Source organism: Drosophila ficusphila, unplaced genomic scaffold (assembly GCF_018152265.1).
Source record: "Drosophila ficusphila isolate 14025-0441.05 unplaced genomic scaffold, ASM1815226v1 contig_286, whole genome shotgun sequence".
Lineage (NCBI taxonomy): Eukaryota > Metazoa > Arthropoda > Insecta > Diptera > Drosophilidae > Drosophila > Drosophila ficusphila.
Window position 1 is genome coordinate 4,708,649 of NW_025064189.1, and position 15,914 is coordinate 4,724,562.

At 40.3% G+C, this 15,914-nt stretch overlaps 4 protein-coding genes across 4 annotated transcripts; 2 read left to right on the top strand and 2 right to left on the bottom strand.

Annotated features, from left to right (window-relative positions):
* Positions 1 to 666: 666 nt before the first annotated feature.
* Positions 667 to 10,624, bottom strand: LOC108100606 (procollagen-lysine,2-oxoglutarate 5-dioxygenase). Its single transcript, XM_017204595.2, has 10 exons — positions 10,333 to 10,624; positions 9,446 to 9,531; positions 7,829 to 7,968; positions 7,237 to 7,768; positions 6,153 to 6,406; positions 5,990 to 6,091; positions 5,810 to 5,935; positions 2,604 to 2,730; positions 2,038 to 2,472; positions 667 to 1,231 (listed from the first exon to the last, which is right to left on the bottom strand). The coding sequence occupies exons 1-10, from the start codon at positions 10,439 to 10,441 to the stop codon at positions 947 to 949; spliced, it is 2,196 nt and encodes a 731-aa protein (XP_017060084.1). The 5' UTR covers positions 10,442 to 10,624; the 3' UTR covers positions 667 to 946.
* Positions 2,762 to 3,926, top strand: LOC108100607 (immunoglobulin domain-containing protein oig-4). The gene is made up of 6 exons (XM_017204596.2): positions 2,762 to 3,093; positions 3,147 to 3,250; positions 3,309 to 3,390; positions 3,451 to 3,518; positions 3,581 to 3,656; positions 3,733 to 3,926. Exons 1-6 carry the CDS (start codon positions 3,003 to 3,005, stop codon positions 3,813 to 3,815), a joined length of 504 nt encoding a protein of 167 aa, XP_017060085.1. The 5' UTR covers positions 2,762 to 3,002; the 3' UTR covers positions 3,816 to 3,926.
* On the top strand, positions 4,138 to 5,670 carry LOC108100608 (immunoglobulin domain-containing protein oig-4). The gene is made up of 2 exons (XM_017204597.2): positions 4,138 to 4,944; positions 5,079 to 5,670. The coding sequence occupies exons 1-2, from the start codon at positions 4,765 to 4,767 to the stop codon at positions 5,385 to 5,387; spliced, it is 489 nt and encodes a 162-aa protein (XP_017060086.1). The 5' UTR covers positions 4,138 to 4,764; the 3' UTR covers positions 5,388 to 5,670.
* Positions 10,625 to 11,236: 612 nt separating the features above from the next.
* Positions 11,237 to 15,469, bottom strand: LOC108100600 (ubiquitin-protein ligase E3A). The gene is made up of 8 exons (XM_017204583.2): positions 15,076 to 15,469; positions 14,759 to 15,013; positions 13,728 to 14,599; positions 13,426 to 13,667; positions 12,803 to 13,363; positions 12,554 to 12,735; positions 12,000 to 12,492; positions 11,237 to 11,941 (listed from the first exon to the last, which is right to left on the bottom strand). Exons 1-8 carry the CDS (start codon positions 15,126 to 15,128, stop codon positions 11,603 to 11,605), a joined length of 2,997 nt encoding a protein of 998 aa, XP_017060072.1. The 5' UTR covers positions 15,129 to 15,469; the 3' UTR covers positions 11,237 to 11,602.
* Between the last annotated feature and the right edge of the window lie 445 nt (positions 15,470 to 15,914).

Here is a 15,914-nt window from a genome sequence, read left to right on the forward strand (position 1 = left end):
TATTTGGAGTAAAACATTTCGGAGTTTTCGGAGTTAAACTGGTTTTTTTGATAATGTTATTGAAACTATATAAAAGATACAATAGAAGCTTACAAAGTTTAACAATTCACAAAAATCTTCTCTAAATTACGGTTTTATTACTTTTCGCAAGGCCTATTTTCTCAAAGAGATTCCTGGGTTAAAAAATAAATTTCTAGAAAAAATATAAAATATCTACACACTATAGATCAATAAAATTATCTAATAAAATTAAAATAGGCCTAATCCCACTATGCAGTATGACCTGTAAACTGGATGTTGTTAACTGTACATAACAGCACAAGTTTGAACACTGTTACAGTTCTTTGCGTGGGTGTCAGCGCTGTTGATATCGCTGGCCTGCTCTAGTGAAACAGCTGATGTAACAGAACCATGTCTAACAGATTTACGTTAACAGTAGCACAGTGGAGTTGATCTGAAAGCTTGAGGAGTAAAAGTTAAATGTTATTAAAAAAAACTAATATTAAAAGAAATTCAATAAGATGTATCAGTTCCACAAAACAGAACCTTAAAAATTAATTCTTCTTGAAATAGTTATTCTCTAAAAGGGTTTTGATAGTTTTGGAACAACCAACTTTTTTCTTAGCCTTTACCAGATGTAGTTTGAGAGAGGAAAACAATGTTAAAAACATTAATAAATCAATTAATTTATTTAGTCAAAAATTGAACACTTTGCACTTGGTAAAAAAGGCTTACAATTAACTTAAGGCTGCAACAGATTCATCGAGGGACCCTAAAGCTATCGATCTCAAAGTAGTATGTAAAATCATCAGAAACATAAGGCCGAGGCCATTGCCGCAATTCCATCGGCACAAATTGTTCATTGCTCATTGGGCTAAGTATGCAGTTCTTTGGATTGGCCAATATGGCAGTTTGATATAGAGTTCTAAGTCATAGAAGCTCCTCTCTATGGATCAATGAAGGAAATCATGATGTAGCGGGTGCCATTAGTCACAAGTAGCCCCTCATGGTAGTGGGTCAGTCGTCCCGGGTGCATCAGCATCCATCCCTTCTTCGTATCGGTCACGGAACAGTTGTATCTGATGAACCGACAGCCACCGCCCTCATAATCGATGCCTGCGCGGTTCATCGCAATGTTGATGGTGTACGTGGATGAATCGTGATGGGGTCGCAGTGAAGGCTGTTCATCCGGGCGGTAGCGTACCATGAAGTTCATTAGTGAACGGGGAGGCTAAGAGGAAGATCAAATTGGTATATTATTTAATATTTTGTTTAATTTAATTTAAGGGGCACAACTAGTGTGACGGCCTAAAAAAATGGTGATGTTTGGGAATTTTTATAAAAAAAACTACTTGATCAATTCTTTTCAAATTTTCAGAATATATTTATACATGTTTTAAGAATGTATAGTGAAATTTTTAAAGAAAAAAGTGAAATATTTTTTAAGTTATAGTCGATCTCCAACGGCGCTAAAAAAAAAAGTGCCTCAACTGCTGCAGTGATTCCGGCCCTCTCCGTGGACGAAATCAAAAAATGAAAAATTCTCGTGAAACTAGATAATATTTTTCATACCATGAACTACGATAAAAAAAAAATATCAAAAAATGACAAAATGGCAGCGTTTAAAAAAAAAAAAATCGAATTTTAACCAAAATTTCGGTCGTTTTTTGCCTGCCAAAATTCGATTTTTGATCGGATCAAAAAACCGATAGTTCATGGTACGTAGAACTATATAAAGAACATGTAAAAAAAATTTGGTAGTGATCGGATCATTAGTTTTTGAGTTATCACTGCAGCAAATTCGGAAAATGCTGTTTCGAGAAAAACGCGTTTAAAGATAAAATGATCGCTTGCACTGCTATGAGAGCGGCTGCTCTTAAAATTGCTATAACTCAAAAACTATTTGAGATATCGATTTTAAATTTTAATATGTTATTTTTAAAGGTGTAATCCACCGAAATATGAAAAAAAAAATTTTTTGATTTTTTTAAAACTTCACACTAGTTGTGCCCCTTAAATAGTAATAGAATTACTTACATTATGGAAGTATCCATCAAAGACACGCTCCTGCAGCGGACGCACGAACAACTGAAGGAACTTGAGATACATCTGGTCCAGTCCCACCTGCTTCATGTGAATGTCCCTGGTGGGCACCGCCTCGTATCCACCCTCCAACCGGCTGTCCGAGTTACTGCCGTCCGACCAGGTGTTGTGCGCCTCCATGATGGCCACCAAGTCGTCGCAGAACGCGTCTGTCACGATCTGGAACCAAAAAACATCCGGACACGGCTGCGGTATCGGATAGCTGGCGTTCAGCTGGAGCGAGTAGTTCGGGTGTATGTACTTCTCCGCCCAATCGTACCGGTTGGTGAACAGCGTGTGAAAGTCCGGACGTGTCACCGAACTATTGAAGTTATCGGTGTTGACCAAGTGACCGAAAAAGCGCAGATTGCTAATGTACATGAAGATGCCCTAGAGAAAAAGAGTGAACATATGTATAAATAAATAGTAAATTAACCTGACCACCTGTTTGAGTTTCTTAATGATTTAATAGGAAGCATAGTGATTTATAAAACATAATTTCTATATTTTTCATAACTTACCGCATTTCGGAGTGACTGACACATAGCCATGTCGGGATCAAATTCTTTATGCTTGAATGAAATGGCATCGAAGGCAGTGTACTTCACCAGATAAATGCTAGTAATATGGGGCACGTTGAAGATTCCACTAAAAAAAGGGGGGATAAATAAAAGTGATGAATGAGTAAACCAAAACAGAACTACCGATAAAGTCGAGAACAAAATAGTCGCGATGTCCATTGAATTTGCAACAGTGTTGCGAAAATGGAAAGTGACGTCGCTGCGCCAAAGGCCCCAACTAAACCACTTAATTTAATCAAAACGCTCGGATTTAATCCACGGAGTGGATGACATTCCGTACGGGAGCGCAGTTTGAAAACAACATTCACCGTAGGCGATCGGAATCTCGGCTCGACAATAATGCCGCGTGGCATCTGGAAGCTTGATCGGATAATACTCCTCTGCCTCTGCTTCTTGATTCTTGGGGATTTTGTCTATATAGCAGCCCAAAGTAAGTGATTGAAGTATTTAAAAATATAAGGTGATTCCCGAATTTTATCACAGGAAGTACTGCGGGAAAGACGGAGCGTCGAAACTATACGGGCAAAAAACCAGTAGTCATCCAACACCGATCGCAGGATGCAGTTAACTACTATGATCATGAGAATGTAAGTAAACAAATAAAGAATAAACCATGTTTTAGTACTTTAAAAACATATTTTTTAGGGTGCCAAGATCATAAAATCATCGCATTTTGAATTGGATTACACCCTGGGACGCAAAATTACTTTCTTCTGCATGGCTCAAGGTGAGATTTAAATAATTAGCAGTACAAGTATTATTTAATAATGGAATTTTGAATTTTTAGGCAACCCAAGACCTACTATCACTTGGTTTAAGGATGGAGCAGAGCTTTACCAACATCGATTCTTTCAGGTTGCCTTTCTTACAATTTTTTTACCAGGTTATATTTAATTAAGAATTTATTTTTTAATCAGGTACACGAATCTCATATTGAAGCAAACATCGTTAAGTCTAAAATGGAAATTGATCCAACCACTCAAATGGATGCTGGTAAGCAAAAACCATAGGAATTTTCTAATTTATTTAAAAACCAACATTTTTTTAATGTTTCTTAAATTATTTTCAGGGTTCTACGAATGTCAAGCGGACAATATATACGCCATTGATCGTAGAGGCTTCCGCACGGACTATGTTATGGTCAACTTTTGAGCCAAGTTTCCAGTTACCATTTACAACATACATTTTAACACTTTGATACTGTAAAATGTAACTACTCAATACTTTGAAGCATACTTTTAAATAAAAAATATTCAAAAATAATTTTTTGCGTCTCACTTTATGGAAATTTTTTATCTATTTCAGTCTGACCTTTTACCTGCCATGAGTATATAGTATGGGTGTCAGTATTTGTGAGTACCAAAGTTCGTTTGTGTGCGCACAAAGCCGACAAATTGACTCAATTACCCAATTTAAATGATTTTTTTGCATTTATTTTATTAAAATGTGTGAAAGCAAACCAAACAAACCGAGGCTTTTTGGTTCTAAAGTGTTGAGTGCTCACAGCCTTCAAAAGGGTACAGTGGGGTAAAACTTAGGGGAAATAAATAAAAAACTAAAAAACATTTATGTACTTTTATTTTAAAGCTATAATAACAGTCTAGAGATTCTGTTATTTAAAAACTATTTCAAGAAACTTTTTTAACAAAATGTCTAAGCGCTATTCCAAAATCGGTTGAAATGTTTACAAGTAAATATTCTGGTACGATAAAGCGATCACCACTGTAAACTAGACCGAATCCCAGCAAGACATTTGGAAAGGGGTGCCATGAGCCACCATGGCGAGCGATATCAGCAAGAGTCCAAATCAAATCTAGCCAGCGAATTGAGTGAAATATGGAAATGCGGCGATGAGAAAGCCAAACCAGAACGAAAAAAAACCGCGAGCGGCAAAATATTTGAGAGTGCAGCAACGGATTAAATCCACCGGACAATTGTGGCAAATTAGATGGGATGAGCAGAATGGTGCAGACTCTGGCCGAGTGGATCAGTCACCGAGCAAACGAGATTCGCACAGCAACTGGAAACCATCCATCAGCAGCAGAAGCACAAGCGATCGCGATCTCCGCCAGAAATATATCCATTTGTTATCCGGAGAGTCATGCAGGTCAAGTGCCTGATCATCTGCCTCGCTTTGGGGCTGCTCATGCTGGCCACGCCCCTTTGCGAGGCGCGTCGTGGGCGTGGCCGTGGACGAACCAAGTCCAGGGTGCAGATCGGTCTGCCAATTACCGGAAAATATCGCGATCCCGAGTCCGATCAGTACTATAACAATAATAATGTGAGTATGTGGTGGAAACACTTGTGATATTTGTTTTGGAGGCATAAATTTAAATTAATTCATTATAAAAAGCAACCATCTTTTAAATAAATTCAGCAGAATTATCAAAGTTTATCCCTCATTAAATTTTTTAGGGCGCCAAAATCCTGCAAGCCTCACATTTTGATCTTGAGTACGTTTTGGGCCACAAGATCGCCTTTCTTTGTGTGGCCAAGGGCAATCCTCGACCTCATATCACTTGGTACAAGGATGGAGCAGAGATCTACCAGCACCTCTACATGCACGTCCACGAATGGCGCATCGGCGATGACAAGGTCAAGTCGAAGATTGAGATTGACCCTGCCACTCAAATGGACGCCGGACTCTATGAGTGCACTGCCGACAACATGTACTCCATCGATCGGCGCAGTTTCAAGACAGATTTCTCCATCGCCTTCGACTGAGCGGATCGAACTTCAACTTCAAAGTGCTTTCAATTGTTTGATTCCAAAGATTTTTTTAACTTGGCAAGATTTGAATATGAAATTAAACATCGGATTATGCAGAAACAATTAAGTCAAGTCTAATATCAAGTTGTACAATCCATTTCAAAATATAACTTGTTAAAAAGTTTGAAACTATTGTACAGTTTAAGAAGTCTTGTAATGTAATTGATTTGAACATAACTTTTATATAAAGCTGATTATATAACACAAATTAAATATTTCTCAAAGTTCTAACTTTATAGAAATCGTTTAAAAATGTTTAATAATGATGGGAATTTGAATTGTAATATTTTTTTTAATTCACTCAAAAATGTTGTATACTTCCACTTCCCCTTTACGAAAGCTAAAAAAGTCAAAAGTAAATATTAGTTTTTACTTACATCAAATCGCGTTTCACAATATCCACGTAGTCGTGCGACCTGGCATAGTAACCTCCCTCGGAAAGGGCTCCCCAGAAGTTGCTCCACAGCTCTTGGTGTTTGGTGAAAAGCGGCGCCACAAATTGCCTGCAGGTGGATCATTAATATTTGGTAAATCAGGTTTAGGCAACCTTGACCTACCTGTTCAACTTGAGCAGCTCACGGAGCACATCGCCATCATCAATGTGGGCATCTGCGTCCACGTAGAAAATGTAGTCGCTGTGGTGGAGACGAGCCTTGTCCCTAGAATCAAAAATATATTCATATCTTTTGCATTTCTTTAAAAACGACTCTTATAACTTACAGTGCCAATTGCCTGCCTTCGCGTTCATCCAATTCATCCGTGGAAAGAGCGAACTTGGCAGTGGCATATTTCTTGCCGTGTTTGCTCACAAACGCCTTGCTATCATCATCGTGGAGTGCAGCATTGCTGTAGATGAGCAAGTGTAGCTTTTCCTTGGGGTAGTTGATCCTCTCAATGCCTTCGAGGAATTGGTCAAAGAAGGGCACAGGTTGTGCGACAATCACAGCCAAAGTAATTACAGGAAGATCTGATTCCTAGAAAATAAATCAAATATTTAAATACGCATACAAGAAAATAAAAACAAGAAAGGAAGCTAGCTTCGGCAAGCCGAAGCTTATATACCCTTGCAGTCATCAAACATATCGAACAAAATACATAAAGGCTAACAACATCGAAGCTATGACGACTTTTCTATTAATTTTCCATATTTTCGACTATTGTTCATATGGCAGCTATATGATATAGTCGTCCGATTTTGATGAAATTTTTTTCTCGGTTCAAGGGTAGTTCATAAAGTCGATGTTGTAAAAATCATGCTCGAGGAATAAAAAACAACAACGTTATGTTTTTTTTTCCATTATTTCTATATATATTTTTTGATCTTTCCTATGGCAGCTATATGATAGGGTTATTCGATTTTGATAATATTTAATCCGAAATTTAATAACCGTTAGAAAACGCCATCTTAAAGAATTCAAGTCGATCTGATCAAAAACAACGGCGTAATAATTTTTTATCCTTTATTTTTTTGACCTCTTGTATGGGAGCTATCCGATATAGTCGGCCGATCCGGCTCGTTCCGACTTATATACTGCGTGCAATAACTACACATATTTTGGGAAAGTTTCAGCAAGATAGCTTTAAAACTGAGAGACTAGTTTAGGCAGAAACGGACAGGAGGACAGACGGACAGACGGACAGACGGACAGACGGACAGACGTACAGACGGATTTGGATTCTGATCGTGATGCTGATCAAGAATATATATACTTTATGGGGTCTGAGGTGTCTCCTTCACTGCGTTGCAAACTTCTGGCCAAAATTATAATACCCTTTGCTCTGCAAGGGTATAATAACCACTCACATCCAATTCCATGAGGTTTTCCTCGCAAAAGAGGCAGCCGCCGTTGAAGGTCTTGGCCAAATAGTTGCCATAGGCATTCAGGTCCACCTTGCTCAATCCGTTTCCATGAATGATCGCCGGCGAAGTCATGAAATTCACATTCTGCAGGACACCCTGATTGGTTTCAAGATCCACCTTCAGCTTTACATCGTTTTTGGCACCATGAAGGTTTTGGAATAATCTAGACTGTGTATCCAATTTCATATCCAGCTTGGCGCGTTTGCTCTCATCAAGGAAAATCTTAGTGAAGTACAACTGATCGTCGTCGGTGTCGTCAATGGGATCCTCCAAAAGGGCGTAGACCTGTGATGCATACCCAATAAAGGCTCCCGAGTTAAGGAATCGGGAGGCCTTGCCCTCAATCTCGGGATAATCATTGGCCAGACTTTTGTCGGGCCAGCAGTATTTCTCGGCAGAGAAAAGTATCTTGGCTCCCAAATCTTCAAACCTATCATAAATCGTTTCCAGCGTGGTGGTAAAAAGCACATCGTAGCTGAAAGAATATAAATTATTTAGTAGAGTATTGTAAGGTTTCCTTTAAATAAATATTAACCTATCTGTAAAGAGTATAATAACTTCTGGATCGTCTTTGAACTCCGCAATGGCTTTCCGTAGGAGATTAAGCTTGAAACCACCGCCGGGTCTTTGCATATCTCCTCCCTTCCATTCCTCTCCCAGACCAAGAGTAGTCACCTATTGGATAAAAATATTATCAAATTAATAATACAAATGCTGAGCAGTATATTTATATCTCTATTGGAAAACTGGATTATAAGAAAACCTATTAATAAAATATCAAATCGTTTGGTTATGAACTTTAATTTCTGCTTACGGTTTTATGATTTTTAAACAGCGATATTATGAATTTCTTATGTGCTCATATCAAGTATTTTAATAACAGGTTAATAGTGCTTTCTAATCTATACATTTAAAGTTTACTATATACAATACAATATATATACAATAACACAAATAGTACAGAAATTAAAATAACATAAATCTATCCAGGAATTATAAAAAAATCATAGAAGGCATATAGGAATTCAACCCCCAAACTTATTCATTTAGAAATCGCTGCGGGATTAAATAACTTAATGGGTCGCACAGTTCTTCATATACAAAAAACACGAAATTCGAAACAAAGGGGGAAAGATCAGCTTCAACTCGTGAAAAAGCCGGCTAAGCGACCTTATCAGCACTTTTTGTTGCCGAGTATTCCTTTTTCGAATTGAAAACATTGGGAGCCGGCGGACATTCACAAAAGTGTCACATATTCTGTGCCTGATAAGAAAAATCTCCCCGCCGCTTGGTGTGTAGAAAGTTCTAAGCTATCAATAGACCGGCAACAAAAATCTGAATGTATTGTGCTAATTACTCCCGGCAACTGCACCGAATCCGTCTGGACTACGTGATCCCAACATGTGTGCACTATATGTTGACTATATGCTGCCGTTGCCCCACAATGTCCAGCCAATCTCGGTGTTCCACATCAGAAAATCGGACGCCAACGCCGGATGCTCGGTTAGCGGCATACATTTACAGATACATACATTCATACTATATACCAAACAGACATTTAAACAATACAAAGTTGCTTAAGTGTGCCAAGCCGCCGGACAAGTCTTGGGAGTCTTTTAATGAACACAAACACACAGCTGCCATATACCCCATCAGTTCCTATCTTTCGTATATTTTTATTATATACTAGTTTTCATGCAGGTTCTATTGTCTGGAAGACGTCAAATTAGAAATTCGTCAATAAAAACAATCAACTCGAATTAGCATACAAGTAGTTGGCCACAGATGTTCTAGAAACCATAAAAGTTTGCCAATTTGGGAATGAAAAAAATCATTATTGTATTTAGTGTGTTGAATTGTTAATTAGGTTTAAATAAAATTATATATATTAAAATATATGCTTATAAAAGACATTACTTTTAACTTTATTATAAAATAAATTTCCATTTAACTTTAAAAAGAATACTTTTTATATACTTTTTTAAAATTGCAAATTCATGACGTTGTACAAGTCTCCCGAAAACTGGTTGTAACTCATCATTAACTTCTAACGGTTCTTTCAAAACCACCAAACCCATACCCCACCTCATTTTTTTTTAGATATTCTTAGCTAATTAATAAGAATTTTACACTTTTAATAAGTAGGTCTTACCTCAATATCGTAGACGCGTGAAGATCTAAGATATCTATTGTAACCATCGGTGGGTTCAGTGGCCACAGTAAACACTTTGATTTTGTCTGTGGAAAAAGTTAAAAACAATAAGGTTAACATAATCAATTATTTATAATTATGTTCAGAATTCTCTAAGCTAGCTGTAGAACTTAGGTAAGCTCTACTGTAGTCTAACATGAGTTATTTTATGGATCTATTAAAACAGTATGGTAATTGGATCACATTAGAATGGCAAAACATTTAATATGTATTGTATTGTCAGGCATCATTTAATGTTGAGCATTAACCGGTCATTTGAATTAATAAAGAAGTTAAGCAGGTTTAATGAGGTTAGTTGTGAATATCTGAGAGAATTTTCTATATCTAAATCGTTTTGTATCTTCCATCTGAGATGCAGATGCACCGGAACACTTGTATCTGCATCTGCCCGCTTCCATGCAATTCCAGAGTAAACGACCGCATACATCAAAGGGGAATGAAAACAAAAACAATTTCAAATGGCAAGGGGAAAAGAGACTGAGCAGGGACCATAAACAAATTCTGAGAGATATGTACTACTTATACACAGAAAACAATAAATATCGTATACAAAATTTAAATGATGCCAAGATATAAACGTATATGAAAAAATTTTCCATTCAAAGTCACGGTAATAACTAGCAATTTAATAATTTTTAATAAATTCAATCTAAAATGTTAACGTTCAAAAATTGGTTTTGAAATGATAAGAAAAATCGTAATAATTTTTGTTTGTGCATCTAGGGGACTACGTGAGTAGGATGCACTTAAAAAGCCGCTTGTTTGAATGCATTATAATTTTCTATGTCTGCTGATGAACTCATTCTAGTTAAGAATTAAAAACAAACCATTCCAATTAGACTCCGGCGCTGCAGCGACGTCGGCGTCTGCGCTGACTCCTTGCGACGTCACAGCCAGCAGCAACAAAAACAAAGCGCTTTGTTGTTGCATTTTCATGATGCTGTTCTCTTTAACTCACACCCACACAAGCAGTCAAGCACTCGCCAAATGACTGAATTTTCTTTAGTGCGCTATACTTTATACTTTGCACATTATTTTCAAAAAAGTGTAAGGGATCCAAACGGTTTCAGCTCCTACTCAAAAAACGTCCCGCCCGCAAGAAATTCAGAAACGCGAATAACAAATGTGTGACCGCGGTTGGGGTGGGTAGAAAATAACATGCTTCAAAAAAATACCCTAAATAATCCCATGAATATGTAGACTCAGCTGATTGATGTTTTAAGTTACAAATTTTTAAGTAATACAACCTTTGGGTTTTTCTACAATATGGAAAAAAAGGAGTTTCGTGTCCTTATTAAGCACTGTTTTTTGATAGGAAAAAATACAGTAGAAGCAAAAGCTTGGCTTGATAAACATTACCCAGATTCTTCTCCGGGAAAATCAACCATCAAAGATTGGTACAATGAATTTAAACGTGGTCGTGTGGACACCAAAGACGCTGAACGCAGTGGTCGCCCAAAAACAGCAGTTACGCCAGAAAATGTGGCAAAAATCAGAAAAATGGTATTGGCCGATCGCAAATTGAAATTAAAGGAGATAGCTGATGCCTCAAAGATATCGGAAGGCAGTGTGTTTACGATAATACATGAACATTTGGACATGAAAAAAATAAATATATAAATAATATAAAAATATAGCATACATTTGTGGGCTGGAAAAATATCCTTATAAAACCTTATCCATTTGGAGAATTTTCCCGCTCTAAGAAATCATATATATGAATACCATCGATTCGGCACACAACTTCAAATTTATTTAGGAAAATATTCAGCGGGTTGCGTCTTAAATGTGGGTGTTACATAGGTGAATTCACATAATATGGTATGTGGTGTATATTTACATTTAACTGGGCGATAAAGGGGAACAAAATCGCATGTCCGTTCGGTCTGCTCGCTTGCCATCGCACCAGAAATTGAGCATATATATGTTGTATGTATATTGTCTCATAGAACAGGTCGTATCAAAAATAAATGGCAGAACCCAAAACGAACTCAAACCCATCAAAATCTCCTTTTTTTTCTTCCCAGAAAGGTGGTATCAGTTCCGATGACAGACTTGGACTTGGAGTTAGGACTTCGTGACAGAATATGTAATGGTTTACAGCATGCCGAAGCCCTTCGAGTAGTTGATGGCCTTCATCAGGCGCTCCTCCAACTTCTCCCGGCTGTCGTATTCGGGCAGAAGCAGCACGTTGAAGCAGGTGTGCGAGGTAGGCAACCGATCGCTGTCCGGACCGTGTCTCGTGATTAGCAGTCTCAGGCACTTTAGCCCGCCGACTGGAACACGTGCCGATCCTGTCGTAAATTCGAGCAGCTTGCGCTTCGATTCGTTTGACATAGCATGAACAATGCTCCAGAAGTCCTGGATGATCTGCGTTTTCTCTGTGTAGCCGCCCTCGTATTCCGTTGAGTGCTCCAGCTCCACGAAGTCGAACTCCTTCAAAGGATATATTAATTATTAGCCAGGTTCATTTTGCACAAATGAGATTACTTACCCGACTTCCGCACACCAACATTTCGATCTCCTGAGGTCGGAAAAGCAGCTTTAGTGGCGATTCGTCCGTGACCATCTCGAAGCCCTTGCGGAAGGCATTGAACTGCTGCTTGATGTTCGTGTTTAGCAGGAAGTCACTGTACAGGTTAACGAACTGCCGCTTGTTGTGCTGGCCCACCAGCACATCATTGCCATTCGGCAGTAATTCGTGCTCCACCATCTCCCCAAATACGTTGCTATAGCTGATTTTGAAGGTCTGGTCGAATACTTCCTCCATGTCCTGGCCTTGGTAATCCAACATGGATTTCAGACTCTTGTACAGCGTTGGACTCCAGTCACTAAGATCAGCAAAAGTTCCACGATATCCCATCAGCTTGCGGTAAACCACCATTGGAAAATTAACAGCCAGGATCACATTATTATAGATGGCCAGACCAATAATTATTCCTATAAGGGTAAATTGAGCTCCATTTTCGAAGGGTGTTGCATTAAACCTAAAAATAAATTTTTTTGCTTTAAATTCTATCCAAATAATATTTACATTTAAAATCATACCACATATTGTTGGTTTCCTCCTGCTGTATAAACATCCCAAATGCCGGATTGAAAATCTCCTCAACGATTAGCTGGAAGAACTCTTTGGAAACGCCACCTTCATCAATGCCCTGCTCACCGACGAACTCCACTACCAACTGCTTTTTGAGATCTTTCGGATTGCTCATGGCCACCATTTCCAGCTAGGGAAATAAAAGTCAAATATAAATAACATTTCAATAGGATGTTAATTGATTTGTATATACACACCCCGATGAGCGCATCGTTGATTAGCTGATCTCTTCGGACTGTAAGCTTAAGATCCGGTCGCGTAGTGCCATCGTTCCCGTCCTGACCGAAGTTATTTAGGATTGAATAGAGCGAGGAGTAGCGCTCGCTGTACATCCTCATCCGACTGTCATAATACAGGGCATCTACCTTCGTCGCCGGCGTGAGGATAAAGGCGTACAGCATGAACGAGAAGTAGTTTGTGCGGCCCGAGCCCAGCTCGTCCTCCATGGCCAGCGTCTTGTAGGAGAGGTAGTCGTAGTGCATCTGAATGTTTTCGCTGAGTGCCTCGTTGTAAAACTCCTCCAATGGCACAAGTGGTTGCCGGCAGTCAATGGCCGACACCTGAAGCGCCTTCTCTAGCTGATCTTCGGCGAACTTGGGCATGTGAGGCTGCAACACTGAATTGTAGGCAAACAGGTCCTCCTCCACTGCTCCACTGCCGGAGGCCGAGGTGGCCGCCGTTTCCGTTCGATCCTCCAGCGAAACTCGGCAGGAGGGTCGTTCCAGTTCGCTTGCCAGGATGTTGGCAAAAAATACAATCTATAAGAATAGTAAAACAAATGAATTGGGAAAATATAATTAAAGTTACCGATGTCTGTTACCTTTAACACTTTGGTCATGCTGATGATGGACCCGTTCTCACGCATCGATTCCTCGTCTAGGAGCACTTGCAGCGTGATCTGTTGCTGGCACGCAGCCACCAACGAGTGCAGCTGATCTGAGCAATGGGCCGCCCAAATCCTAGCCAGACGTGCCTGTCCGGGTACTGGCATGTACGCCGCCGCATGACAAAGCTTGGGCAGCACCCTGTCCGAATAGTCCAGATCTACCACACTATGTTTGGCTGAAAAGGTAACAGAAAATGTAAGAAAAACAACTTAGATGTTAGAATTCGTATACTTACTGTTGGTGGCCAGGTCAAAGCAAATGACCAGACAGTGAATGACCTTCTCCCAGTCGTTTAGGAAGTAGGGCACGTCGTTTCGATAGACGGAAGTCACGGAGTCCGCCAGCTCAATAACGCTGCTGGTCAGCATTTCCGTAATGGCTTTCTGTTGAGAATCGAAAAGAATCCTCTGCACGCGCCGCAGTCCTGGCAGATCTACCTGCGTGTCGCTGCTCTGAGACGGATCCTCCTCTTCAGTAGATTCTGTGGGCTGAGCCATCGGTACGTCATCGTCGTCCTCTTCGTCGGTTCCCGCTTTCGTTTCGATTTCTGGGCCTGGTGATGCATCTGTTACGGCCTCTTCTGCAGCCGCCCCTTCTTCCACCTGTTGTGTACTGTCCTCGTCCTTGTCGTGTTCTCCTTCTAGAGTTCGAAGCTGCTCTTTGTTTAAAGCCTCTGGTGGATTGGTCAACAGTTCCTGTAGACTACTAGAAGCCGCTGGCTCTTCGCTGCGTATGAAGCTCTTGCTCAGTCGATCCAGGTTGGAGAAAACATCGCCGATGGCGTGCCAAATCCTGTCGTAACTGGATGCCGCCTTGCATTGTTCGTAAAGAGCTATTAGGCTATCAGCATCCAGGCTGTGAACTGGGGGCAGGGTGGGTGTACAGGGTTCTGAGTCGCCGAAGGTGGGCTCAACGCTGCCGAGATCCAACGACGGTACGCTCTGGACAGGATTTGGACTGGAAACCGCCACCACAACGGCTGCTGGCGTACTCTGCGATTGTCTGCTGGTTGTGGTGGTAGTGCTGGCTGAGGTTATAGTGCTCGTCGAGCTGCCGCTGCTACTGCTGCTACTGTCGTTTGGGGACAGCATGTCCACGTCCTGGGGACTAAGGAAGGGATTAGTGTGTCAAGGCTTAAAAGGGTTGTGCCAAATCAGGAGAACAGTTTTTCCGCCTTAATGCGTTTCAAGGCATGACAACTGAATAGTTGGTTTAGGATTGGGTTTATACTCCTAACTTGGCACAAACAATTTAAGGGATTCGCACCTGCTGGTCGCCGAGGAGGGTGCTTCACAGAGCTGGGCATCCTGGGAGAAGAGCTGTAGGGCCCGGGCGGCAACCTCGTTGGGAGTCATCGGCGCCACCTGGCCGCTGGAGGCGCAGTTTGCATTGGTGCAGTGGGCGTTCCCGCAGCCGGTTTGCAGTTGGTGGAAATAGCGCTGGATCAGGCTGCGCACCGCCGAGCGCTTCATTTCGGGCGTGGCACGACCGCCCACCGTTCCAGCCCTAGGTCCTGATGCACTGGGGGCAAACCAAAAATTGGGTTACGTACGCAAGAAAGACAAATAAAAGAAGTTATTCACCTGGAAACACCTGGCAGATGCTGCTCCTCATCGCCGCCACCGCCTTTGCTCATCTTCGCTGAAATCTGCGCACTTAACGCCCCCTCCGTCGCCACCCCTTTTCTTTGTTTGCCAAAAGATATTGTGCCCCGCACGCAAAAAAAACAAAGGGTGCAAAAAAATCGATGTTGATGTCCCTTTTTGTCGTTGTGACCTTAAATTCTTAAGTTGCCGCTGCTCTGCTGTTGTAGCTGCCTCTGCCGCTGGCTCTGCTGACCGCGCAACGAGCTCTAAACATCGGCTTTTTTAAAATATGATATCGATCATATATCTACCAGCACAACACGATTTGACAATTTTGAAGTGTTTTTGAAGCCAGGCAAAGCAATATTGAAAATCATCAGCCGACAGTGTTGCAAGTCGCGCGCTGCATCGGTGTTCTACACCGTTCGACTTATCGTTTTGTGTATCGATATGTTTCGGTTAAAAATTTAAAAAAAATGTATAACTTAATTGCTGTTAGATTATTACGTTATGCCCGATCTTTTATTTCGGTTTACTCGAAACTGTTGCGTTGAATTCATATTCAGCTTAAAACTTTAAGTTGGTATAGTTATTTGTTTTGGGGTACAACTTTGTTGACAAGTTACGACATTTTTATTCGTGAAGTGTTTATATTTTTCTAGGTTTACTATTAGAACTGATATGATTACAAATTTGGTTTCACCTATTTCTTTCTGTGCACAAGTGCAGAACTATTGGATTAAATAATTTTAGTTACTCAGCGAACCAAATATGTAAATGTTTATCTCAATATCTGACTCATTAGTAAGTCATTAACCATTCAAAAATCAATAACG

What these genes read in the sequence shown, in the direction of transcription:
- LOC108100600 (XM_017204583.2), bottom strand. Translation starts at nt 15,128, where the DNA reads ATGAGCAAAGGCGGTGGCGGCGATGAGGAGCAGCATCTGCCAGGTGTT. An exon ending in TCAACGATGCGCTCATCGGG is followed by an intron (nt 12,736 to 12,802) that starts GTGTGTATATAC and finishes TTATTTCCCTAG; the next exon opens with CTGGAAATGGTGGCCATGAG. An exon ending in TGTTGGTGTGCGGAAGTCGG is followed by an intron (nt 11,942 to 11,999) that starts GTAAGTAATCTC and finishes TATCCTTTGAAG; the next exon opens with GAGTTCGACTTCGTGGAGCT.
- LOC108100608 (XM_017204597.2), top strand. Translation starts at nt 4,765, where the DNA reads ATGCAGGTCAAGTGCCTGATCATCTGCCTCGCTTTGGGGCTGCTCATG. An exon ending in AGTACTATAACAATAATAAT is followed by an intron (nt 4,945 to 5,078) that starts GTGAGTATGTGG and finishes TAAATTTTTTAG; the next exon opens with GGCGCCAAAATCCTGCAAGC.
- LOC108100607 (XM_017204596.2), top strand. Translation starts at nt 3,003, where the DNA reads ATGCCGCGTGGCATCTGGAAGCTTGATCGGATAATACTCCTCTGCCTC. An exon ending in ACCAACATCGATTCTTTCAG is followed by an intron (nt 3,519 to 3,580) that starts GTTGCCTTTCTT and finishes TTTTTTAATCAG; the next exon opens with GTACACGAATCTCATATTGA. An exon ending in AACCACTCAAATGGATGCTG is followed by an intron (nt 3,657 to 3,732) that starts GTAAGCAAAAAC and finishes AATTATTTTCAG; the next exon opens with GGTTCTACGAATGTCAAGCG.
- LOC108100606 (XM_017204595.2), bottom strand. Translation starts at nt 10,441, where the DNA reads ATGAAAATGCAACAACAAAGCGCTTTGTTTTTGTTGCTGCTGGCTGTG. An exon ending in AAAACCTCATGGAATTGGAT is followed by an intron (nt 6,407 to 7,236) that starts GTGAGTGGTTAT and finishes TTTATTTTCTAG; the next exon opens with GAATCAGATCTTCCTGTAAT. An exon ending in GAAGGCAGGCAATTGGCACT is followed by an intron (nt 6,092 to 6,152) that starts GTAAGTTATAAG and finishes TTTTGATTCTAG; the next exon opens with GGACAAGGCTCGTCTCCACC.